Below are 27,825 nucleotides of genomic sequence, written 5' to 3'. Positions count from 1 at the left end.
GGGATGGACAGAGACTGCGGACATGGCACAAGGGATGGACAGAGACTGCGGACATGGCACAAGGGATGGACAGAGACTGCAGACATGGCACAAGGGATGGACAGAGACTGTGGACATGGCACAAGGGATGAACAGAGACTGTGGACACAGGGCAAGGAATGAACAGAGACTGCAGACTTGGCACAAGGGATGGACAGAGACTGAGGACACTGTGCCTGAAATTTACAAACTGTCCTTGACATACAAACAGGTGGTAACCCTACATACACACATGCTATGTTCACACATGCTACATAAACATACACTACATACGTCTGACCACCACAGCACTTACCTTCATTGCTCATGCTGCCCTAGGTAAAAGGAGGGACGGGCACGATTATCTGTGAGGCTGGCCACAACCCCTCCCACCCACTCACTCTGCCAAGCCTCACAGAGAGTCCTCAATCAGAGCACCTGGACAAAGCTGCTGGGGCAGGAGGGAGAGGGGAGAAGGAGTGATCTGTCCTCACATCTCTGTTCAGAAGCGCAAGAATTGTGGCACTGGCCGCCCGGGACGGGACACACAAAATGGGAATATTTCCTATTTTTGGGACAAGCCTGGGACAAAGAGTGGCTCTGACAGGGCTTTAAAATCCGGTACTGTCCCTGGCAATCCATGACAAGTTGGCAACTGTGGGCTCATAGGAAGTGGGTTGAAAGATGCTGGCCCCCAGACTGAGGACATATTGTCAGCAAACAAGTACTGCAGGTGAAATGTTTGGATTGGGAATGGAATGCATATGACAGCAACGTCTGGTTTTATCATTTACTGGGCTCCTCATTTTTGTCTCATTTTTGGTTGGGGCACTGATTTAATGGGAAACTTGTAATGGTTTTAGATCAATTTGGATTTAGTGGCCTTTGTAAAGTTTATTTTAAAATGATCTTTTATATATATTTTTTTATACAGATATACAATTCTGAGAACCCTTTGTAGTGTATTCAATTTTTAGATTGTTTTTATATGTAAACTTTAGAAGGATCATTGCTTGCATTAAAGGGCTCACTGAAATCTCCAACACATAAGGGCTGATCCATTGCTCTGATGAGGTCTCAGTGAGGTCTGTACGCAGCAAGTTTCTTTCTGCAAAGCCAAAAATATACAGCTCATCAAAATCAAAAAGAAGACCCTAGTGTGTACAAATGCATGCTCATTCATTGTATCATATAGAATATTTCAGGTTTATCCGACTTGAAAGAACATTGTTTTTAATTTCAGAACATAAAAACGATATGTACAAAACCAATATACATTTCTTTTCCTGTGCAAGGCAAAACAACAAGTTCACTTTCATTCCCTCCTTTACAGATGCACATACTTAAAGCGGTATTAAACCTAAACAACAATTGTATATATTGCAGCTTACCAATCCTTTAAATATGGTGGCTGCATTTGTTTTCTATTTGTTTTTTTCACCACTTTTTTCACACTTTGAAACCATTTTTTTCATCATTTTTCCACCTCCTTTTTTCCCACCCCTTTTTCCACTATTTGTTCCACTATTTTTCACTACTTTTTTCACACTTTAAACCATTCCCCCCCATTTTTCACCACTTTTTTACCACCTTTTTTCACCAACTTTTTTCGCCACTTTTTTTTAACCTTTTTTCACCCTTTTTCACCACCTTTTTACACCACTTTTTTAACCTTGTTTCACTACCTTTTTTCACCACTTATTTTCACCCTTCATCAATTTTTTCACCACTTTTTTCACCACTTTTTCACCAATTATTTCACCACTTTTTTACCACTTTTTTCACCACTTTGTTTCACCAATTTTTTTGTTTCACCAAGTTTCCCACCCCTTTTTCCACAAATTTTTCGCTACTTTTTTCACACTTTAAACCCCCCCCCACCATTTTTCACCATTTTTTTACCACCTTTTTCACCACTTTTTTTCACCACCTTTTTCCACCACTTTGTTTAACCTTGTTTCACCACCTTTTTTCACCACTTATTTTCACCCTTTACTTTTTTCACCACCTTTTTTCACCACTTATTTTCACCACTTTTTTACCATTTTTTTCACCACTTTTTAACCTATTATTTCACTAATTTTTCACCACTTTTTTCACCAATTACTTCACTTTTTTCACCACTTTTTCACCACTTTTTCACCAATTATTTCACCAATTATTTCACCACTTTGTTTCATCAATTATTTCACCAATTTTTTTGCCACTTTTTCACCACTTTTTCACCACTTTGTTTCACCACTTTTTTCACCAATTATTTCAACACTTTTTTCACCACTTTTTCTTCTTTTTTTACCACTTTTTTTCATTAAGTTTTCCCCCTTGCCCCCCTTTTTTCATCACTTTTCACCCTTTTTTTCAAAGGACATTTGTCAAGCCATCAAATGTACTGTTAGTATGAATATTCCAATGAACGTTTATTCAAAAATCTACTAGTATACGACCAGCTTAAAAAAAGTTAAACTTCCAACTGATTAACAAATTATTCTGCATGGATAAAGCACAGGTTTTATTTCTTTTGTTCTGTTTTGAAGTATACAGTTTTGCACTCAAAGGGGGTTGTAAAGGCTGATGGTATTTTATCTTCATGCCTTCTATGCATGAAGGTAAAAAACCTGTGTGCAGCTTCCCTCACAGCCCCCCTAATACCTGAACCCCATCTTGATCCAGCACTGTGCACAGGAACCTCTGCTCTCCCTGGTCTCTCTCTTCTCATTGGCTTAGACACTTCAGCAGGAGCCTTTGGCTAACACTGTTGTCAATCACAGCCAGTGCGGAGTGATCAGGGGGTGGGGCTGGGCCGTGCTCTGTGTGTCTTATAAATGCACAGAGTGAGAGTGGGGAGCAAGCGTACATGAGTGAACTTGGAGGCATTCAGCAGGGAGAAGGGGCCAGGATCACTGGCGGGGGAACCAAGAAAAGATTGTGGCTGTTCTGTGCACAAGTACAACTGTAAGTATTTTTTAAACCTGAGCCTTGAAAATCACTGTAATCTCAGTAGTTTTATTGTGTTTTATGTAAGAAACCGTTCATATTAACCACTTGTCCTCCTGAGGATTTACCCCCTCCTTCCTGACCAGGCCATTTTTTGCGAAACAGCACTGCGTTACTTTAACAATTGCGCAGTCATGCAATGCTGCACCCAAATGAAATATATGTCCTTTTTTCCCCACAAATGGAGATTTCTTTCGGTGATAGTTGATCACTGGTGCGGTTTTTATTTTTTGTGTTAGAAGCAAAAAAAGACTGTCAATTTTGAGAAAAAAAACTATATTTTTTTACTTTTTGCTATTTAACATGTCCAGTACAAAAATTTAAATAAATCTAAGTTTGTCATAAATTTAGGCCAAAATGTATTCTGCAACATGTCTTTGCTAAAAACAATTCCCAATACATGTAAATGAATTGGTTTATGTGAAAGTTATAGTGTCTACAAAAAGTGGTATAGATACTGGAATTTTCTTTTTATATATTAGTAATGGCGGCGATCAGCAACTTATAGCAGGACTGCGGCAGGCATTCTGACACTGGGGTGATCTAACTGCCACTGATATCCCCAGTGACACTAATACAGTGATAAGTGCTAATAAAAAGCACTGACACTGTACTAATAGCACTGGGCAGGAAGGGGTTAACATCCAGGGTGATCAAAGGGTTAACTGTGTGCTGTTTCACCCTGTGCTGTGTGTGTTTAACTGTTTAAGCACATTGCTTTGTATGGTTCTGCAAGCCAGGTATTTCATTCTCCAAAAATACCTGAAACAGTGAAATAGTTAACACATTAAAGTGAAGGCAATGCCTTTTTTTTAGATTTGTAGCTAGTTGAGCAAGATTAGAACGCCTGTCGGGTTTTCGTTGCTGTCTGTAGGGGAGATTCACCCTCTTTATTTATCCAGAGGACCGTTCTCATTGAAAATGAAAGAAAATTGAGTGGTCACCAGAGCAGGTACACAGGAGAAATTTTTCATTGGGGATGCTTGTTTTGTTGACCCTGAGATTTCCCTCACTTTGGAGGGATTTTCTCTCGCTATGGAACAAGAAGTGTCCATTTCTTGCTCCATTTCATACACTCCCAACAATTACAGAATCTACAGACCACACAGAGAACTCCATAAAGGGATAATAGTGGCACCCTGCCTAAGAACACCTTTACACAACCGCAGTTTATCAGTCGCAGCAGTGGGTTTCTGTTGAGTCTGTAATGGTTTAGATAGATGGGATACAAAGTTTACTCTGGCAATTGTGTAACATTTTCTGCAGTGTTCAGGTATAAAATCTCCCATGCATATTCCTTTTGTTGTGTCTTTGATTGCAACGCAGCATGAATTAAAAAATAATGTGCTGCTATGGCTATTGTTATACCAGATTTAACATACTGGATGCTAGAAGGTTAGCGCTGCAGGGGCAGAGCAGAGAATGAAAGTCGCCACTCTCTGCTCAAAGCTGACCAAGAACTGAGCAATCACTGGTCATTTGATCACTCAGTTCTCGGTCTTACAGCTGGGGGGCAGTTGCAGCATCACAGAGATGCTGCACCATGAGATGGGGGGAGGGGGGGGGCATAGATATTTTTAGTAACCCCAAACTTCTCCTTTCTAAAAGTATTTGCCCTGTGCCAGGAAGCAAAAATTTTATTTTCTATAAATGCAGCTACAGTGATCACACCTAAAAGCAGGGAAATGCACAGTGTATTAATGTTAAAAATATTCCATGCATTTATAAATTCAAATAAACAGAATTTCAGGTTTGTCAATGGCATTTGATGATGAGACCTCACAGTATATGCAAATCCAATCACTAAAATCTTTCTTTTATATTTATTTCTTTCCACTTGGTAACAGAACCTGGGCTTTAACCACTTGCCTACTGAGCACGTTTCCCCCTTCCTGCCCAGGCCACTTTTTGTACCCATATGAAATTTTTATCATTTTTTTTCACACAAATAAGCTTTCTTTTGGTGGTATTTACTTGCCACTGGATGTTTTATTTTTTGCGCTATAAACGAAAAAGAGCAAAAAATTTGAAAAAAAAGTAGTTTTTCTTTGTTTCTATTATAAAATTTTGCAAACAGGTAATTTTACTCCATCACTGATGTGCGCTGATGAGGCTACATTGATAGGCAGCACTGATGGGCACTGATAGGCAGCACTGATGAGGTGGCATGGATAGGCAGCACTGATGAGGTGGCTTGGGAAGATAGCACTGATAGGCGGCGCTGATTGGCATCTCTGCTGGGCAATGTTGGGTGGCACTGCTGGGCAATGTTGGGTGGCACTGATGGGCTGCACTGATGGGTGGCACTTCAGGGCACAGGTGGGTGGCACTGATGGGCACAGGTGGGTGGCACTGATGGACACAGGTGGGTGGCACTTCAGGGCACAGGTGGGTGGCACTGCTAGGTGGCACTGTGGGGCACAGGTGGGTGGCACTGATCATCAGTGCCCTGATCAGTGCTGATCCCTTCGCTGACAATTGCCGGTTTTCGGCAGTACTTTTCTCATGCTGTGACAGCGTAAGGAAAGTGTAGCCAATAACCGGCAACTGTATTTACCCGGTGATCTGCTGTGTCATTGGACATGGCTGATCACGTGGTAAAATGCTGCCGAGATTGGCCATTTATCGTATCATGTGATCAGCCCATTAGGGGCTTGCAAGGGGGCATGTTCATGAATGACTGTCGTCCCAGAATTACACAATCGCGCTGTAGCCGTCCTTTAGCTATAGCGCGGTTGGGAACTGGTTAACGAACATGGTTCTTTGGATCACTATAGGATTTAAATTCTCATATTTGTTACCAATATAGTTGTAACATCACAATGTCTCTCCCATCATGTTAGTTTTTTGTTGCTATGTAGAAAAATTACATCTGAGTGTTATGTAAAAGAGAAACAATTTATACACACCACCTGCCTGGAGTTTGCATGTTCTCCCTGTGCCTGCGTGGGTTTCCTCCGGGTACTCTGGTTTCCTCCTACACTCCAAAGACATGCTGGCAGGTTCATTGGATCCTGTCTAAATTGGCCCTGGCATGTGTATGTATGAATGTGAGTTAGGGACCTTAGATTGTACGCCCCTTGAGGGTTAGGGACTGATGTGAATGTACAATATATATGTAAAGCGCTGCATAAATTGACAGCACTATATAAGTCCTTGAAATAAATAATTTAGTCCAAATACTCATCCCTGTCCAGAAGACTGCTGAATGCAAGCAAAGACCATGTCCCCAACTGCAATTCCTGTAAATGCAGCTTGCTTTCAGCTAGAAAAACTATCAGTGTGGTCAAACTAAGGAAATGGTGCTCAAATGCCTAGACGTTGCTTACAACTTTATGCTTGAAAGGCTAAAGAAATCCATTATCCCACATATGATAGCAGCACAATGGTAGCCAAAAAGTTGCGTTGGATCTTCTCTGCTAAACAATACATAGTCTGAGTTTTTTATTTTTCTTTTTGGCCAGCCCACTTCTCTGCACAAGATATACTGAAAGTGATTTGTTAGTGCTCTTTCACACGAACATGCTGATCGGGTCCTCCTGCCCGTTTTTCAGACAGACCCCATCGAAACCTCCATTCTCCTCTATGGAGCAGCTGGTGTAAACAGACCCATGTCCATTTACATCAGCCAACATCTGATCCGATCTGTCAAAAAGGGACGGATGGGGATCCAATTCCCCTTCAGTCAATCGGATCGGATGAAAATGGACAGGCGATCCATTTTCATCTGACCACCCATTGAGGAGAGCGAGCAGCTCTGTGTCTGCTCTGCAGCAGCGGAGGGGACACAGAACTGTCATCTGCTTGCTCAGCGGGGGATCAGTGGGGAGATCTCCCGCTGAGCAAGCGGATCCACTAAACGGGTCCGCTCTGTGTGAAAGGACCCTTATTTTATTATGCATATCTTCTCTTTACAATGAAAGTGTGTATACACTACATATATATCTGTTGTGTACGGTATTGACTAAAGGTTGTCTCTTACCCTTCCCTTTTTTTCTTTTCTTTTGTGTGTTTTTCATTCATTTTTTCAGTTACTTTGATGTGGTTTTTTTTTATTCCGTTTCTGGAAAGAAGGTAAACCTCAAATTGCAATCAGCTGTGATTCACTATTTAAGCTGTTCTTTGACAGGTGAAACTTAGCAATGACTAAGCATGCATTTGTGTGAAACGTGTTTACTGTTGCTCTGTCCAGTCTTGGAGCTGTCATAGTCTTCTTATATTGTTTGTGAAGATTCTAATAAATGATTTTATTTCACTACACCGTTGACAGTGCGGCCAACCTTTGCTCTTTGGCTCTAATTTCACGATCATGGATCGGGCCAGCACCGGTGTGTGTGTTGAGGGGCTATGTGATCTAGCACTCACCTGAAGCGGTCTGCCCAGGGGCGGACTGACAACTCATGGGGCCCCCGGGCAATAGGGGACCATGGGGCACTGTGTCCTTGCCCAAACTCAAAAAAGCCTATGAAAAAGGTACGAGGGGCATCTCATGGGGCCCCCTACTGACCTGGGCCCTCGGGCAGTGCCTGAGTTTCCAAATGGTCAGTCCGCCCCTGGGTCTGCCTGTTTTTCTGCTAGATAATACATAACATTATTATTATTATATTATTATTATTATACAGGATTTATATAGCACCGTTTGCACAGCACTTTACAAAATGAAGGTAGACATAACAGTTACAATACAATTTGGTACAAGAGGAAACAGAGGGCCCTGCTGGTTAGAGCTTACATTCTTAGAGAACATGTCCTGATTGAGGACTATTACAGCAAGAAATATGGAATTCCTAAAGTGTTTTCATTTGACAACGGTCCTCAGTAGAACATGAAAGCTTACTAAAGCCTATGATTTTCAGCGTACAAATTCCAGTTCTAACTACCCACAGTCAAATGGACAAACCGAGAAATGTTAAGAGCATTTGCTCTAAAAGGCAAAGAAACCTGCAGGAGTTTCGTACAGCACTATGCTGAAGACAGGAATACAATCCCTTATCACAGGATGACCAGCTCAGCTGCTCAACAACAAAAGATCAACGAGTGCAATGGATCTTAACCCTGTTACTAATTCTTCACAAAGTGGCTGCTGAAAATCAAATGTCACATGCCGTACTGACAGGCAATACGGTTTATCAATCTCAGCCATTAAAGATAATGGGTCAAGTGTTTGGCTCAAGGTTGCCACTCATTAGCCCCTTTATTAACTGCAGTTTAGAAAAAAAACAGGCATTTAGGAGGTGGCAGAATCACCTCTTGTACACCTGACAATGGCTGCTTAGCTGGACTTTGAAAAGCTATACACCACAGATGACTTTTCAGAGTTTTGGCTAGTGTGAATGAGGTTATAGGTAAAGACATGCCTAGACACCAGGGGCGGACTGACCATTTGGAAACTCAGGCACTGCCCGGGGTCAGTAGGGGACCCCATGAGATGCCCCTGGTACCTTTTTCATAGGCTTTTTTGAGTTTGCGCAAGGACACAGGGGCCCCATGATCCCCTATTGCCCGGAGGGTGCCATGAGTTGTCAGTCCGCCCCTGCTAGACACATGTGCATTTCAGGGAGTGCTCTGGTATTTTTCAGAAGGAATTCCAAAAAAATGGCATATTTTTTTAAAGTGTACTTCTTAGAAACAATTAACATTTTGAAAAGTCGCCTATAGCAAACCTTCACTTTTATGCGTTCAGGTCCACTCTAACATGTGACTACCTATGCTGTGTTATTTTGTTTTCCTTGTTTGCTTGTATAATTAAAGTATTCAAAGAATATAAATGTAATTTTTATTGCTGTTTTTTTTTCAGTTTTCCCAAATTAAAGATACTGGGTTTGGTGTTTTTAATGAAATTTCAAATGAAAAACTATAATAGCCACTTAAACACTAGAATGACTCATTTTATGACCTACTTGCAATTACTCCATTAGAGACATTACTCAGAACAGTCAGCATTTCAGAACTGTGTGTTATGTTAACCTCAAAAGATCTGACATTTTCAGCATATTGCTTAATCAAATGTAAATTCCCTTAAAGCCACCACATATGCTTGCACTGTACCCCTTTTAAACTTCAAATAAAAACCTTGTATAATTAGAAAGTAATGCAGGCTTTATGTTCTGATCCATGCTTTAGGACAAAACTCTTCAATATTGGTGACCTTACATTCATTGCTTTAACGCTTGCCACCAGTGATGTAAACGCCTCATTGTATCCAGTGGCTATAACCTTTCATTTCAGAGACTGTTTCATCAAAAGCCAAGCTGTAATCTGACATGGTTGCGTTCCTTATATACTAGGTAGATTTATTTTAGGAAGTGCATAAAAGCAAATGCTTTTGCTCTTTACCAAATTTTTGCTTTACAGTCTTTCGTATACAAAAAGACTGCAGTTTAAAATCACTTGGCCTTAACATCGTAATCATTTTTTATCAGGACAGAAACTTGGACTAGTTAACAGTGCTGTCTGAGAACAAATGCTGTGGGGCACATATTCATGGTTTTTATTTTGCTTTGTGATACACTCTAAAAAACAAATGTCAAACAGAGTTTGTCACATTATTCCTGTACTGATGTATAGATAATGAAAGCTGACAATTTCCTATTTGAAAAGCGTGCTGTAAACATAAAGTCTATTGCACGCGTTGGCAAGAAATGTTAGATGTATGAGTACTTCAGATGTTATTTAAAAGTCAAATACTATTAATACTGATAACTATTTTGTATTATTTCACTACCAAAGGGTTAAGTTAGAAAATTGGGAACAATTGGCAAATGCAGTTTCTTAATAGTTAAATGCAAAACTTTGCACCTAGATGTTGGTACTAGAAATAACTACTATAGTTGATGACTGAATGGATTACCTTTGGTTAAACTGACATTAGACAGCTAGACATCATTTTAGACAGGAAGCTGAATAATATAATCTAGTTCTAAACAAGTGCTGAAAATAACAAAATTGAAATGGAAGTAAATCTGTTTTGATGTACATATAGCTTGTACATGTTGCTTGCACATGTTCCTTGTCAAGTAATGTCAGCTCTATACAGGTTTAGGTCCTTTTATATGAAAAAACAGCAGAATCTGAGTGGTTTCTGATTCTGAGCCTGGGAACTTTTTAAGTTAACAGAGAGCTTAGGCTGTACGGAAATATGCCACAATTTAGCTGTCTTCGGTCTGGAATAAAATCTTTGTGATCTAAGACATACCCTGGCTGCATTTGCAATTTAGGAAAAACAGTGTGCATGAGACCTTATGCATCATTTCAGTTTGAATAATATCAGAGGTTGGTGTTAGTATTTTTCTATGCATGTTTTTGTTTTCAGTAAAATGCATTTAGTCTTAGATTTCTGTCCATTTGCAGTTTTTCACATATTCCTCTGGTTGTCCTAAACATTTTATTTGTTCCATTCTAACTGCACAGTAGCAGCGTTTTTGGGCTCAATTTCAACTTTAAGTAGTTGAGAGCTAAAAAAAAAAAAAGTACAATGATAAAGAAAAAGATATTGTCCCTACTAAAAAATGTACTTCCAAGAAGTCCTAAACATGGTTTCTTCTTGCCCAAAGTATTGGCATGCCTGCTTTTACACGCAAATGAACTTTATTGGCATCCCAGTCTTAGCCCATAGGGTTCAATAATGACTTGGCCCACCATTTGCAGCTATAACAGCTTCAACTCTTCTGGGGAGGCTGTCTACATGTTTTAGGAGTGTGTCTATGGGAATGTTTGACCATTCTTCCAGAAGCACATTTGTGAGCTCAGGCACTGATGTCAATCAGGTAGGTCTTGCTCGCAGTCTCCACCCTAATTCATCCCAAATGTGTTCTATCGGGTTGAGGTCAGGACTCTGTGCAGGCCAGTCAAGTTCCTCCACTCCAAACTCGCTCATCCATGTCTTTATGGACCTTGCTTTGTGCACTGGTGCACAGTCATGTTGGAACAGGAAGTGGCCATCCCCAAACTGCTCCCACAAAGTTGGGAGCATGAAATTATCCAAAATGTCATGTTATGTTGATGTCGTAAGAGCTCCCTTCACTGAACCTAGGGGGCCAAGCCCAAACCCTGAAAAACAAGCCCATACCATAATCCCCCTCCATCAAACTTTACACTTGGCAGAATGCAGTAAGGCAAGTCCCTTTCTCCTGGCAACTGCCAAACCCAGACACATCTATCAAATGGGCAGACAGAGAAGCGTGATTCTTCACTCCAGAGAACACATCTCCACTGCCCTAGTGTCCAGTGGCGGTGTGCTTTTACACCACTGCACCCGAAGCTTTGAATTGCACCTGATGTGAGGCTTGGATGTAGCTGCTCGGCCATGGAAACCCATTGCATGAAGCTCTCTACACACTGCTGTTGTGCTAATCTGAAGGCCACATGAAATTTGGAGTTCTTTAGCTATCAACTCTGAAGACAGTTTGCGACTTCTGCACACTGCGCTTCAGCATGCGTTGACCCCGCTCTGTCATTTTACGTGGCCTACCACTTAGTGGCTGAGTTGCTGTTGTTCCCAGTTGCTTCTACTTTGTTATAATACCACTAACAGTTGACTGTGGAATATTTAGTAGCAAGGAAATTTGATGGATGGACTTGTTGCACAGGTGGCAACCTATCACGGTACCAGACTTGAATTCACTGAGCTCCTGAGAGCGACCCATTCTTTCACAAATGTTTGTAGAAGCAATCTGCATACCTAAGTGCTTGATTTTATACATTATATTTTTGGAGGTGATTTGAACCCCTGAATCCAACAATTTGGAGGGGTGTCCCAAATCTTTTGGCAAAATAGTGTATGTAATGCAGACCCTCTGGTTTCAGTATTCTAAGGCACTGCTCTTGAATAAGTATGCAGATGAAGACTACTGCCTTTTAGATGAACCTGAAGAGTATTTCACATCTTTGGATCTAAATGTATTAAAGTTACAGGATAATCATAACGGCTAGCCAATTATCTTTTTCAGTAGGAGGTCGGAAATTACATCTTTGAATGTTTTGTATCTAAATCTAGCCAATATCTTACTATGAACATGTCTTTATATGTAATGCAAACCCCTTGTCTCTATCTGTGTAGCCAGGAGATGTGGCTGTTCATTATATTAAAATAAAAAAAAAAAATTCTGGCACTGTACAGCAGGATGTCAATTGCTACTTCCTAAATGTGTGGTCTTTTGGCTTCTTTTGGCTATTGCCAATAGCCCCAAAATTGCAGTCTGCTAGAGAAACTGTTCCAATAAATATATTGGAAGAATATTTATAGACTATTGCATGCCATGATTAAATATCACTAGGCAAATATTTTATTAATGGGCTTTCAAATCGTCAAATTTAGTAATGCTATCCAAATTTTAAATAACTTTTACCTCATTATGAATGATAGTGCCTATTTGCAGTGCTTAGAAATATGTTGTATGTACGTTTTCCTTGCTGGCCTATTGTTCTGAAAGTGTTAGCTGCCTCTCAATCTTATTCTTAGAGTTGCATACTTAGGGTAGTAAAAAAAACAAATCTGACATTGCTCTCACTTATTTTTTTCCGTAAAGAATAAGTATACATAAAATAATTAGAGCCAGACAACATCTGTCCGAGAAGGAGGTGAACAGTTGCAGCTTCAATTTTTTTTTTTCTATGACAGGTGCTTAATTTTTAAATGGATTCTGTACTTTGCCTATCCAGTGCAAAGCAACAGGTTCCCTAAATAGTAGGCATCTTTTAACTCTTGTATGTTGTACAAGGTCTGGGTAAAGCTTATACAAAGCTAAGATCCTTTACTCTCATCATGTGAAAATGTTCAGAGCTTTCAAATAGTTGCTTGCACCAAGGCTAAGCCTTGTGAGATGTAGAGGAGAGAGCCAAGTGTCCCTCCTACCCCCTCCCTCCCATACCCTTACCTCAAAATTTTATTTTTGTTTTCCTCTAGGACTTTGGAAGGTTAAAAGATAGCAAGAAAACAAGTGGGAAAGGAGTAAAGGCACCAGAAGTTGTCTACTCGTCAGTTATTTTTACCTCAGCGGGCAATATGGAGATTACCTGGAATAGATGTTAGGCTAATTAACTTAGCTGTTCAGTCTAAACACTATGCAAGGAATAGGGGTTGTTTGGCTGTACAGGCGGCCTTGCAAGAACCAAGGTTAGAGGTTACCAGCCTTTTAGACATGAATGGCATTTTAGTGTAATAATTTTTCAGACTTTGACATCACCACCTTTGATGATAATTAATAGCATAAATAAATGTAGATGTCGATTGAGTGCCTTACTTAATACAGGCAGTATCTTCCAACTGCAAAATACATTCATAAATGGCAAGAAATCAATCAAATTGCTTTTAGGGCAAAGAGAAATCTTTTTTTCCTGTTGGATTTTTGTTTTTTTATATTATGTAGAATGTGAGTGATGATGCTGCAGAACGTAAAGTTGAGGGATAACACCCAAAGTGCACAAATGAACAGGAATCAATTAATTGTCAGGGAGAGATTGCTGTTGGAGTATCCAGGATTCATAAGACAAAATCTGACTGGCTAAAGTATCGCATGATATGTACTTAGCCTGTAACTACTTCATAGGTTTAGACCCTTTCAGATACAATGCCTCATTTTCTCTCAAATATGGGATATCCAGTATGTTTCTGTTAGAAACCTCTCTCTCTCTCTGGACTGAGTACAATTACTAGAGATTTACCAATTTGACTGTTTTTGAGTACACTTTTTTTATTCCACTTTTGGTTATTTCTATTTATTCTATTTATTTATGATGACATTAGTTTTCAGAATTGTACCAATATTTTGAATTCTCTTGGAAATGGCATATCTTTTATTACCAAATTATAACACCTTCTTGGATATGCATTGTGTAAACAATGTGTATGCTGTTACTTTAATAGTTTGTAAAGAAATTAGTTCAGGGTATTTAAAATCTTACCATGCAGTGAATTTGAAATAATAGTCTGAGCTTTAAGCTGGCAAAACACTGGCCTTGTTTACACCATATGTGCGGAAAAACTGATGGAAACTGACGTGCAGATTTCACTTGCAGAGACATCAGTTTTCATATGAATTTTATAAACATTGCAGATTCCTGCGCAGAAAAAATCTGCATGTGATACTAGTGTTGTGGTGTGAACAGGGCACATAGAGAACAATTGATTTTGTTGTGCCCTTGCAGAACATGTGCAGAAAAACTGATGTGTCTGCACCATGGTGTGAATGAGCCATTGCAGAATTTCTCCTCCAACCTGCGAACTGACCAAAATGGAGATTCTTCCATCCATGCTAACAGTGCAGATGGATGAATCCTTCAGATGAGCTATTATGTATATGAAAGTCAGCCTCACTAACTGCCAAAATACCCAAACAGCTGCATCTGATTGGATGCAGTTGCTCTTTGGGTGACAGTTTTCCGCCCAGCTATTTTGATTTCTAACTGAGGGATGTCAAGCGAGAGGTGGCCAACAGAGGCAGATTTCAGAAAGGACCTGTAATGTCTATATTAAATGTTTCCTGTTAACTAGAATCCTAAGCAAGGTTAAACACAATAACATATACAGTATCTCATCTCTGGTTAATTATATTCCATATTTCGGAAACCCGTTTGGTGTCCTTAATCCTCATGGTGCACATCATTTATGTAGAATAGTCCATCTAATGCATTTGTTTCTATAGAATAGAATTTATTGGCAAGTTTTTTTACTTTTATTTGAAGTATGGTTTGGTATGGGAAAACTGTTATTGATTCAAATAGGATGATTTATCCCACATGCTTACCTTTGTAAACTATTTTGTTATTTGAAGAGTTCATGAATGTTTTTTCTATTTTATGGTAGGGTCATTGAGGGCTGGTATATCTTTACAAAACTAAAAATAACCTGTGTTACTGGAATTGAACACTTCAGCTTTTTACACACAAAGGTTTATTTTAAGTCCTTTTGTTGCTAGACGTTTTACATGAAGATTCACTGTGGGTAGACAACCACAGCTAGTTTTTGTTACTATGGAGACAGACTACAAATTTTGGGAGGTGGGGTGCAAACAAAACTAATGGAATTTCTAGTTCTGAGTTGAATAGGTAATATTCAGTAGGGCCCGTGGTTCACTCATTGCTAAACCATGCATTCAGTTCTTTAGCTATACCCATATCTGAAATTTTACAATATAATATCTCCCATTAACACTTAGCAAGAGATCAAGGCAATCTTCTGTATCCACTCCAGGATGTCACATTTTATCTTTCAGGCTGCCTTGACACCCTGGTTTCCCTTCTTTGCAATTGAACAATTCTTGAGCTAGAAAAGAATATGGTTTAAATTGAGCATCTCATGCACAGCCAAAATCCTGGAAAATGACCTGCATTACTATATGTAATTGATTTGTATTAGGATGGTTTCACACTGCTGCTCTGCAGTGTGGCTGCAGCACAGGTGTACTGGTGGTTTTGTGCCGTTAACCCACGGTTTCCCATACATTTTCTATTAGTCTTTTCTACTATTTTTGGAGTGTTTTCTTAAAGTGCACCAAAGATGCAGCATGTAGGATGTTTGGTGTGCTTTCAGAAAAGACACCAAAAGCAAGCTATATAGTAAGTCTAATGGAAACTGTGTGGGTTAACTGCACAAAATCCGTGGTACAAACTGCAGTGCAGCTCTGTGAAACTGGCCAGCCTTAGGGATCTATAGACCAAACTATCTGGGCTGTTAATTATTTTACTAAAGGTTTTTTTGGCAGTTGTCACAATTTACAGAGATAACAAGCTATTCAAATGAGTATAGAGTGTAAACAGCGGTAATAAGGCGAATTGCAGAAGGGCCAATGATTAATTGTTACAGTTAGACACATATAAATAACGATGCATCAACACCTAAAGTTTCATGAATTGTACAATGAGAAAGAAAGGCACAAAAAGTAACCCATGACGGAAATGTTAAGGAGTAAATATTCCAGCTCAGCTGGTAGTTGGAAATAGCCAAAGGTGCTGGTGTAATGATGGAACAGACTAAAAACTGCCATGTTAAAGAAAGTGAGCAAATGTGGAGCAATGGGGGAGGGAAGAGAAGGGTAACGGAGAGTTAGAGGGATGAGAAGGAAGGGTCGGAGAAAGGTTTAGAAATAAAAAAGGAGGGGAGAAGGGGGGGTGGGGGGGGGGTCATAGTGCCAACAATATAAGATAGGAGAACGTGATCAAATCTACATGGCTTAGCATACTCTGTCCAAGCTTGCCAAACTCTGAGAAATTTGTCATGAGAATCTGTTTAACATAACCATCAGTTTTTTTGTGAACCATTATTTCATTTGATCAGTTCTTCTCTGTCCCCAAACTGAGGGTGTGGGATTTCCAAGCTCAACAAGCATTTGTTCAGAGCAGAAGAGGGTGTTAATAAGTTTGTAAAGTAATGCTTCAGAAGGGTTTTTCTGAATATTAGAGTGAAAGAGCGTATGGAGAAGCTTGTTTATTATTTTAAGGAAAAACAAAATGACATGTATAATATTCTTATAACATTTACTTCAGCATATTTTCTATATTTGTTGCGCATTCATGGTAAGGTATTAAAAATCCTATTGGTAATAATTACCTCCTGGTAATAAGTTATGTTTCAATGCCAGTGTGATTTTTGGCATGGTGTGGATTTGAGTGCTAAAAAAAATACATAAAAAACCTCTCTACCAATCACAAAGTAAAAAATGTATCCATAACTTAAAAAAAAAAAGTGCTTAACCCTAACCAGGAAAATGCTCTTGTGTGATTTACATCTGGTTCAGTGTAGTGCAATCTGATCTGAGCCCTTTCATTTTTAATGGGTTGAATCACACTGGACAGCAGCAAAAATAGCATTGCAAAAACACAGAGCAACTGGATTGCATTGCACTTCTGTTCCATGCGATCCGGTGCAGTCAAACACATTGTGTGTGCAACCTGCATTTAAGGTGTCATCACGTTAACTTTGCCACCCACTGCAGATCACGACCACAACGCATTTTGAATCTGGTGCAGTAAACATGCACAAAATACGGATTTCCTGCACCGTGTTCTGGTGTGAAGGGGCCCACATTGTAACCCCTTTTAATAATGTCTCAACTCTTTAAAGGATAAGTTTGCTTTTAAAAATAATTACATAAGTAAGGCTACGTTCACACTAGCGTTGTGTGCAGGCGGCAGAGAGGCGTTTGGGAAGCGTTTTTACTGCTTCCCAAACGCCTCTGCCAATTCTGCACATTACAGCACATGGTGCTGTTCTAACGGAGCGTTTGTGTAGCGTCGCGGCAAAACAGACGCCTCTGGTCAAGTCAGGAGGCGTTGAAGCCTCCTATTCTCGTCTATGGTGCCGCTCCGCAAACACCCGGCCGGCATTTGCGGTGCGGTTGCGGGGCGTTTGAGGAGCGGTAACACCACTCAAACTGCATTCTAGGCATTTGTGGGGTGTTATTAACACTCGGCAAACGCCTAGCAACCGCCGCTAAACTGCGCATGCAGCATTTGCAGAGCGTTAAAAAATGTTCCGCAAACGCCGGACCAACGTTTACGAAACGCTATAGGGGCGTTTGGCAAGCGTTGGTAAAACAGCCAAGTGTGAACGAGCCCTAAATGCACATTTTTTTGCAGGTAAAAAAAGTATATGTACTATTTTTTTTTTATTTTTAGGAGCCCGGAAAGCATTGCTCCTGGAAAGCATTACACCGGTGTTACAGTAACTTGTTACACCCTGAATATCCATGTAACATGTTACAAAAGGCGACCTTATCCTTTATAATATATCTATTGCTAAAACTTTTTTCTTTGGATAGTATTTAAGAGGGTTGTTTTGTTTTTTTTGCCATTGCTGTCTTGCTAAGAGGATTTCCCTTTACTTCTCCTGTAGACTTAAAAGAAAGTGAGAAGATATCTCTCTAATGTGAACAAAATTCTCTCTTAGATCATTGTCGTGAACAAGTGTTTGGAAGATTTCCCCTCTATGCTGATCTCTTGGCAACTCAAAATATGGCATTTACATGCCCCCCCCCACACACACACATTTTAATTTTCTTTTCCTTGTAACTTAGTCCTCACCCTGGAGCTAACATTTAACAAAGCACCAAAAGTGTGCCCTTGACTCTTATCCTCCTTCCAACACTTACTGATCACTAAAACTTAACTTTAATCCTAAAAAAACCCTAAATCCCATAATTCCTTCCACTGACTCCAAAAACGAACTCCTAACACAATATATCAACCCATTCTGCAGCATATACTCCTCTTATCTTGCTCTTTACACTGGGAGCAGTGATGCAACATCCTCTCTGTCTTGTGCCCAAACAATAATTGTATACCCTATTCTCAAAGGTATTGATTCAGATATCCTCCCATGAGCAAACTGGCAATATAAATCATAAGAGTAATGGACCATTTTCATTTACACATTAATGAAGGTACACAGGTCAGCCATTATTTTAATCACTTCCTTTCTGCCCATTGCCTATAAATGGCAATTGGGAAGCAGTGCCAATGCAGGCTAATGTACCTGTAGGTCAGCCCACATCTGCAGCTCCTGCGTGGCTTACTGAGTGTGCACCTGGGAGCCCGGCGATCCATGTGTCACCCAGACAGTGGATCACATTACCACTCTGGGTGATCACATGGTGTTTTGACATGTGATTGCTGTGTCCAAGCACAGCAATCACATAGTAAAGTATAGAACATGAAAGCAAGTATCTGTTCTCTCTGCTCTAACTGTGAGAGTAGAGAACTGATGCTGCAGCCTGTAAGTGTACAGCAGTCTTTCTGGCTGCATGAACTGCAGTGTCAGCCACCCCTGTGTCCCTGATCACTGCCCCATTGTAATTTTAATACATAATGCGGCCAGCACCTGTCACCTGACCCAGTGTGTACAATGACACTGCCATACATATACATATACCAATGTCTTGATCACCACCATACCAGTGTCCTGATCACCGCCATACACCATATCATTGTCCTGATCATTACATTACATTACATTGAGTTTATATAGCGCCAAAGGGTTTGCTCAGCGCTGTACAATAGAGGGGGGGACAATACATGAAACATTACAGCAGCTACGAACAGCACACGAGGGGTAAGAGGGCCCTACTCTTTCGAGCTTACAATCTGGGAGGGAGGGGGTAGTGGTACAGGAGGAAGTGGCTGTGGGGGATGGAGTGGTAGGAGGAATGAAGGAGAGCAGCAGTTAGGTGAGGGTGGGGTAGGCTTCCCTGAAGAGGTGGGTTTTCAGGGAGCGCCTGAAGGTGAGGAGGGAAGGTGACAGTCTGATGGATTGGGGTAGTGAGTTCCAGAGGATGGGGGAGGACCTGGAGAAGTCTTGCAGACGTGCGTGTGAGGAGGAGACCAGGGAGCAAGATAGAAGGAGGTCCTGTGAAGAGCGAAGGGTACGGGTAGGGTGGTACTTGGGAATCAGGTCGGTGAGGTAGTTAGGGGCAGTGTTGTGAATGGCTTTGTAGGTCAGAGTGAGTAGTTTGAATTTGATGCGTTGGGCGATAGGGAGCCAGTGGAGGGAGAGGCAGAGGGGGGTGGCAGAGGTGGAGCGGCTGGTGAGGTGGATGAGTCTGGCAGCTGAGTTCAGGATGGTCTGAAGCGGGGAGAGTTTGCACTGGGGTAGGCCGGTGAGGAGGGAGTTGCAGTAGTCAAGGCGTGAGATAATCAGGGAGTGCACAAGTAGTTGATCACATACTGAAAATTGGCCTGGAATGGAAGGGGATAAAAGTGTCCAACCATGAAGTGGTTAAAGAGTGCTATGCAATGGTGGAAGGACCATTTGGAAACTCGGGCACTGCCCGAGGGCCCGGGGTCAGTAGGGGGCCTCATGAGATGCCCCTGGTACCTTTTTCATAGGCTTTTTTGAGTTTGGGCAAGGACACGGGCCCCATGATCCCCTATTGCCTGGGGGCCCCATGAGTTGTCACTCCACCCCTGGTGCTATGCATTAATGTAAATTTTTTATCTGCATCATCAGCACTGTAGGGTTTGTTGATTACAACAGCAGCACATAAAAACATGCACAAATATGTGTGAATCAAGCTGTGTTTACCAGCACAGTATTTATTGGAACATGTAACCTAAAGCAAAAAAAAATAAACAATTGAGATGGCGCCTTACTGTGAAGGAACCTCTGCTTAGAGGAATATGTCGCCTGTCATTGATGACCACCTTCAGGCAAATGCTAGTTGCCTGTCTATCTCTGACTTCAGCACTTTCTGAATCAGTGACTTGAAACAAGCATTGATGTTAGCGAATTCGGCACACCTGCCCTGCATACTTTTTCCTGGTCATTATCTACATCCAGCATTGTCGACAATGATAGTCAAATTAATTTCTTTTGCCATCGGTTTTCTTTATATTTCAAAAAAATAATTAACATTAATATGTATGTGGTTTACTTTTAGCCCTCATTCTAAAAATATTGGTTGTTTCTTTCCCATTTTCCATTAGATTGTGTGAGGTACTTAATCTTGATCCAAGACATGTGCTGATTGCAGAAGTAATCTTCACAAATATTGGAGGAGCAGCTACGGCTGTTGGGGATCCACCCAATGTTATAATTGTTTCCAACCAAGAGCTAAGGAAAGTGGTAAGTAGTGATGTAGTTCTAACAGAGGCAGTATAACAGCTGAAAAGTTTCCGATATTTGGCATCAGGATTTATGCTTGAAAAGCACTTAAAACATAAGATGAAATAGAAGCCTACAGTGACACTAACCTCACATTTTTTATTAAATAGAAGCAATATGTCTCTATATCTCCCATCTTTTCTTTAATCGCTCTTCCTTTTTTTAATCTTTCTTCCTTTCTTTAATCTCTAAAATGCTAGCTTTTTTTCTATTGTTCTCAGACTTCCTGATCTGTGGTGGCTACATTTGTTCTCCATGCTCCTCTTGTATATATGAATGTAGCCACCCTCTCCTACTCACCCCCAAGATGGATTACACATCTACATGCAGATACATTCAGCTATATGGCAATTGTAGTACGCATTGAGCATGCAACACCACTCACTCTACACTAGTAGCTGTGAGGTACATCAGTGGAGGATAAAGAACAAAAAAAGAAGTTTGAAAACAGCAGTAAAAGACTTTTTAAACAAAAGAAAAAAAAACAGAGCCATGATATATTTGATATTTTAGAATGATTGATGTAAAAAAATTAGTTTAGTGTCACGTTAAAGGATAAGTTTTATTCAGGTTTTACACTTCCACATTTGAATCAAGTCTGAAAAATAACTATTTACTGATTATTAAATAAGTCCAACAGGCTGACATAGTATAGTATATGAACGATCAATGTATGTATATCTATCAGTCTATAATACATGTTTGTCTAATCTGAACTGTTCCAAGAATTTAAATGTTTGTGATGTGCATTCAACCCCTTCCTGCCGCTGCCTTCCAAGCCTTTAAGAGGATCAAAATGCTGGGAGGTGGAGGTGGAGGCGGGAACGCCAATCACGTGACCGCTGTGATTAGCTGTCACAGCAATCACATGACCAAAAGCTCCTGATCACAGGTATGTGAGCTTTTTGTGACACTTTAGTTACTATGCTTGGAGTGCACTGAGAACAGTAAACTGCTTGCCTATGGACACATATATGTGGCCAACCCATTGAGAGGTTGCATATATAGTATGTGTGAGGCCAGCAGGAAGTGGTTACGTGAATAGCTTAACTAATGTATATGATACTTTCTGAAATGGCTACTTGTAACAACATTATTATCTTTAAATTAATCATATATAGTAATATATTGTTAAAGGTAAAGGTAGCACCCATGCTGCATGTGGTAGCTTTATATCTGACAATTATGAATAAAACATGGTTAAGGCTGCCTAATTAACATCCAAGACTCACCTTTTATATGGGCCAAACAGTTCCAACAGTATCCTGCTGCAGAAAACATGATAAATACTTAAATCAATGATTGCAGTTTGAATGTTCCTTTGTAAGCGATAACCAGCATGGATTTAAGACCTGTGGAAACATTAACTGTTGATTTTGTGTTGGCTTCACACGAAAAGCAATATATCTTTCTATTATGTTTATGTGCATGATAAATGCCCAGGAGAAAAAAGGAAAATTATCCATTTTTCTCGAGAGCCATTCATGTCATATTTCCTAACACATGTTCTAAACGTGTTATCATTGAGTGATATATAGCTTATGAATCATGGCACTCTCAAAAAGAAATTACAAGCTATTGGATATCCCTTCTAAGTGATTGTAATGAATCTGTTTAGGCTTGAAATTAGAAAGGGTTTTTTTATACAAAAACAATGATGGTGCCAGACATAATCTTGTAAAATCCCAGATAATGTGTTTCTCTATGGAAAACCCACATGTAATGCTGCAATATTAATAGCAAATTAAAGCATGAAAATTCAGGCCTGGCTCAATTTTGTCAAGTGTGGATATTTGAAAACTTTTAGTAATTTGTACCATTGTTTTTTTCTGAGACATTTGAGATTTCTTATGCTTTCTTGTAAGCCCTGCTATGCTTGGAAAGCCCATAATGAGGGGTTAAAGTGATTCTAAAGTCTTATTTTTTTTAAAATGTTGTTTAATAACAGACATGTGTTATTTACCTGCTGTGTGCAGTGGTATTGCACAGAGCTGGCCAGTTCCTCTTCTTTTCTGCTCCCCCTACAGGTGCTTCTGGCCACATCCTCCTGTCGGGTGCCCCCCACAGCAAGCAACTTGCTATGGGGGCACACAAGCATGCGCACTGCCCAGCCACTGCTCTTTGTGTCCATTCACACGTGGAGCTGTGGCTTGGCTCCGCCCCCTCTATCTTCTCATTGGCTCACTGGCTGTGATTGACAGCAGCAGGAGCCAATGGCTCCCGCTGCAGTCTCTCCAGTGAGGAGAGGGAGTCCCAGGATACCTGAGACTGCAGTACACATTGCTGGATCGAGAGGGGGCTTAGGTGAGTATTAGGGGGGGCTGGGGGGATGCTGCATAGAGATGATTTTTATTTTTATGCATAGAATGCATGAAGGTAAAAACCTTGAGCCTTTACAACCACTTTAAGACAGTGACATAGTGAATTTAAAATGGCTGCATCCGTTCTGCACACAATAGTGGGAGAGTACTTCTGTATCCAATGTATTGCCCAAGTAATCACAGAAAGGAAAGTAGGGAACATAGAAAAGGATGGTTCCCTTTGGTCCCAGTCTCTGCAATGCACTCTCTTCTGGAGTACTAGAGTCTGCTATGTAGGATGGCGAAAAACATAGAATTCTTCCCAACAAGAAAAGTTGAAAGCTTCAGGGCTAAAGAAGACACTGTCACAAAATCAAATTACACAAAGGTACTGGAAATATTAATGTTTATTATTTTTAGCTGTCTCATTGCTATGTACTGACACTCCGAAAACGTTAGGGTTTGTAATCTAAGAGTCTTTTGATCTGTGGTGATTGATTTCTCAGCTCCTTTTTACCTTTTGTGATCAAAGAATTAATCATCTGTTATGACTTTGGCCCGTGTCTGTGGCTGGTCTGGTTTTGACCATTAGCCCCCCCCTCCCCCCAATTTATGTGTTCCTTATATTTTCCTAATTGGGGAGGGGAAGGTTTCCTCACTTGATCATCTCCCTATAAATTTAGATCAGCTTATAGGGGAAGTCACAGACAGGGCATTCTTTTTCTGTGTGAGTATTTTTTCTGCAGGTGTGTTTAGCAGTTAAACACAGCAGTTTAAAGCACTATAACTAAAGCAGCAAGAAGATACAGCAAAGAATTCTGCTCCACTCTGCACTGACCGCAAGCAAAACAACACTGTGGAAAGCATCTCTTACAAGTCTGACTCCTACTCCATCTACCCTTTATACCCCTTTACACATATCACCCTCCCTTCCACCCTCTCCCTACTATTGATCTCATTACTTCCAGAAAATACTTAAACCACCTGCTGACCCAAATACCAGGGACTTATGTGCACTCATATACATCCCACCCCCATCTTACTTTCCTCTCCCTCCTTCTCCTAACCTTTGGGAATATCTTCCCTAATCCTGGTCCTTCAGTATCTCACCCCCACACCAGACACCTTCCTTCCTCCAGCAATAGCCACAATCCACTCAGTTTAATCTTGATTCCCTTGCTCCCAAAAACCACTCCCTTTCTTATGTGCCCTCTGCAATGCACTCTGTCTGTAACAAGCTCACCTCTGTCCATGACCTTTTTGTCTCCCACTTGCTTGCGTGTACAGAAACCTTAGCTTCAAGCATCAGATTCTGCCTCTCCCGTGGCCCTCTCCCATAGAGGCCTCCACTGGACTCACCCAGACCCAGTGGTCAGAAACACCTTTGAGACTCCCTGCATTTGTCTGTTTTCTGCAATTTCTCTTAGGATTACAGTGATCTATTGGCTTCCTCAATTGGTGATTTCAACATCTCCATTAATGTTACCAGCCCAGCTACATCCCAACTTTTCAACTTAACATCATCTTTTGCCCTAACACAATGGACACAGTCCCCCACTCACTGTCTGACCACAACCTCATCACTTTCAATGTCCCTGTCTTCAACCACCTATCCCTCCAGGAAGCAAACCGTTACCTTCAGAAACCTTCACCACTTTAATCCTATTGTTTTCTACTTTACAACTGACCAACTCTTAGGCCCCATGTACACGGGACACTTCTGAACGATGGAAACTGACTGCTGAAAAATGTAGATTAAAAAACATCTGTTTAGCCACATTTTGCGTTTAGAAGCGTTTATCAAAAATAAGCACAGAAGAACCTCCCAAATGCCCAGAATTCACTGAAAAGTGGTAAATTATTAAATATTTCAGGCTGTTTCAGAGAAATACACACATTAGAAACAGAGAAAGCAGTATGTGTTGAGATTAGCTTAGGTGTGAGTTGCTCATTGACATTTCTTTTGTTTCCAAGGGTTGGAAAGGTGTCTGGTGGAGTGAGTCATTAAGGCCACCTGGCAGGGGGTCTTCATGAGGAATTTGAGGTGTGAATGGTCTTTAACATATCTTTTGTTTCCAAGAGTGGGAGAGGTCTGAGGTGTGAATTGGCCATTACAATGTGTGACTATCTTGGTAGGAACATCCTGTGTGCAGTGCTTTGTCCATTTTAGTACCGCTTTACTTGCATTTTTTATGATGAAAAAAGGCTCTGGACAGCATTGGGAACTGGAAGAGTTAAAAAAAAATTTCAAACACTTATATACATGATTGCCATGTTTAGCAGTGTTTACAAGCATTTTGCATTTGAAACGCTGATAAAATCGGTTGCTGAACGCAAGTTTTCTGCGTTCAAAAAAACGACTGTAAACTCAAATGCCTGTAAACGACTGTAAATGAAGATGTGTACATGGACACGTAGGAAAACATTAGGGTGAGTTCAGGGGCTGCTGAAAAAAATGCTGAACAGCTCCTAAACGTGAGTTTATCAGCTGCATTGTACATGATCCCACAAAATGTCTCCCCTGTCCTGCCCTGACCTGGCCACTTCTGTCTACAACAGTTCACTTTCATCCACTCTGGACTCACATGCTCCTCTAACTACACAAAGTATCAGGTCCTGACCATTGCAACCTTGGCAGACTGACGACACCAGAAATATTAAGAATCATATCCATATACTGGAGCAATTGTGGCATAAAACCAAATCCCAGCAAGCATTCACCCTATATAAATCTGCCTTCTTAAAATACAGTTCCTCCAAACAAACCTACTTTGTCACTTTTATTAATATCTTGTCATCCTATCTTCATCGCTTCTCTATTTTTAACTTTCTACTTCTCCACCATCACCTCCACCCAGTAACTCACTCACTGCTCACGAAATTGCCAATCACTTCAAAAACAAGATTGATGCAATTCGTGGTGGCATCTCCACTGCACAGATATCTATCCCACTTTACACACCATGTACAAAACCACCCTTAACACTTTACTCTTTTGAACTTGCTACTACCAAAGAGGACGCTAAAGTTTTCTCAGAGGCCTGCCTTGCCACCTGTCCCCTGGATCCTGTTCCCTCACAGCTACTACAGTCACCCTCTTCCTCTATCCTATGCTCCCTCGCTCACATCAATTCCTCCCTTCCTCTCTAAAACATGCACTGATCACCCCCATGCTTAAAAAGCCACCACTGGACCCCACTAGCCTAAACAACGTAAGACTCGTCTCCCTGCTCCAGTTTTCCTCCTCTAAACTCTTAGAACACTTAGTCTACAGCCTTATGAGCTACTACCTCACTGACAACAACCTTCTTGACCCCTTACAGTCTGGCTTTCGCTTACTACACTCCACTGATTTACTAACTGCTAATCCAATGGCCACTACTCCATACTCTTTTTACTAGAGCTCTTTGCGGCCTTTGAAACTGTTGACCACCCCCTCCTCCTCAAAAAAACTCCACTTTATTTGCCTTCAAGACTCTACTCTCTCCTGGTTTTCCTCCTACATATCACAGCTCTTCAGTGTCACCTATAACTCTGTCTCCTCCTTTCCACTTCCTTCTGTAGTGGTCCCCCAATGCTCTGTCCTTGGACCCCTTCTCTTCTCCATCTACACCTCCTCCCTTGGTCACTTGATAAACTCCATGGCTTCCAGTATCATATCTGTGCTGATGATACACAAGTCTATCTCTCTACTCCTCACCTCACTCTTTCAGTCTCCTCTCACAGTACTAACTGACATATTAGCATGGATATCACACCATTTCCTCAAACTCAATCTTTCTAAAACTGTGCTCATAATATTTCCTCCTGCCCATGCTCCCTCCCCTGACTTCTCCATCAAGATCAACAATACAACCATCAGTCTCCCCTCTCATGCCAGGGTGTATCCTAGACTCTAACCTGTGCTTTCAGCCCCAAATCCAGTCACTGTCCAAATCTTGTAGACTTCACCTCCGTAACATTTCCAAAATAACCCCTTTTTTAACCATTAAAACAACTAAGCAACGTATTCACTCTTCTGTTCCGAGCTACATCACCAATCTTGTCCCCAAATATCAGTCCTCTCTGCTCCTTCTTAAGATCTTCTCTCTATATCCCTTGTATTCTCCTCACATGCTCATCTCCAGGACTTCTCCAGAGCCTCTCCCATCCTCTGGAACTTCTTAGCCCAATCTGTCCAGCTATTGCCTACTCTATCCGCTTTTAATCAATCTTCTCTTCAGGGAATTCTATCCTGCCTTCAGCTAATAACCAAATCTTCTATTTCTTCCATCAGTTCATCCCTCACAATTATTACCTTTTTATTCCACCAGCCCCTCCCTATTATATTGTAAGCTCCCAGGAGCAGGGCCCTCCTGACCCTCTTGTATTGGTACTGTATTGCCTCCATTTATATTGTAAAGCTCTGAACAAACTGTTGGGGCTGTATAAATCCTGTATAATAATAGTAATTAAAGAAGCAGACACAGAGGGCCAGTTCGGGAGCAAGCATGCACAGGTGCCCCCTAGGCAAGTGGCTTGCTGTAGGGGCAATCAGTGTGGTAAGGAGCCAGAGGGTCCAGCGGGGGACTGGAGAAGAGGTGGAGCACAAAGAAGATAAATATAAAATGTTTGTTATTTTTAAAGAAAAAAAGCATAGATCCTTAAGTATCGCTTTAAGCTTACAGTGAACACTGTGATGATATTCACAGAAATTTATTTTTTTAAGACTTTTGTAGCTAAAGAACATATTTTTTGTGATATATATTTGTTCTGTTTCAAATGCTGCTATGCCCAATTGACATACAGTACCTTCCTCAAGTTTGTGCGGACAGTATGACAACTTGGTGCATTTGGAATCCACAGAACCACAGGCAGCATCCAACTCACCAAGAAGACTTACAGGAGAATACATTGTAGGTTATTCAATCTTGACACTAC

The 27,825-nt window shown here is 40.8% G+C and overlaps 1 protein-coding gene across 1 annotated transcript in view; it reads left to right on the top strand.

Annotated features, from left to right (window-relative positions):
* Positions 1–27,825, top strand: part of OCA2 (OCA2 melanosomal transmembrane protein) — a 444,033-nt gene that overhangs the window by 281,737 nt on the left and 134,471 nt on the right. The window contains exon 14 of the mRNA XM_089693490.1: positions 20,428–20,566. Within this exon, the coding sequence (XP_089549616.1) occupies positions 20,428–20,566 (139 nt within the window). The remainder of the gene's footprint in view (positions 1–20,427; positions 20,567–27,825) is intronic.

Source organism: Staurois parvus, unplaced genomic scaffold (assembly GCF_062004578.1).
Source record: "Staurois parvus isolate SC_StPar_1 unplaced genomic scaffold, SC_StPar_1.0 ptg000634l, whole genome shotgun sequence".
NCBI classification, from domain to species: domain Eukaryota; kingdom Metazoa; phylum Chordata; class Amphibia; order Anura; family Ranidae; genus Staurois; species Staurois parvus.
The sequence above is the reverse complement of the archived record's forward strand: the minus strand, read 5'-3'. Positions and strand labels throughout refer to the sequence as shown.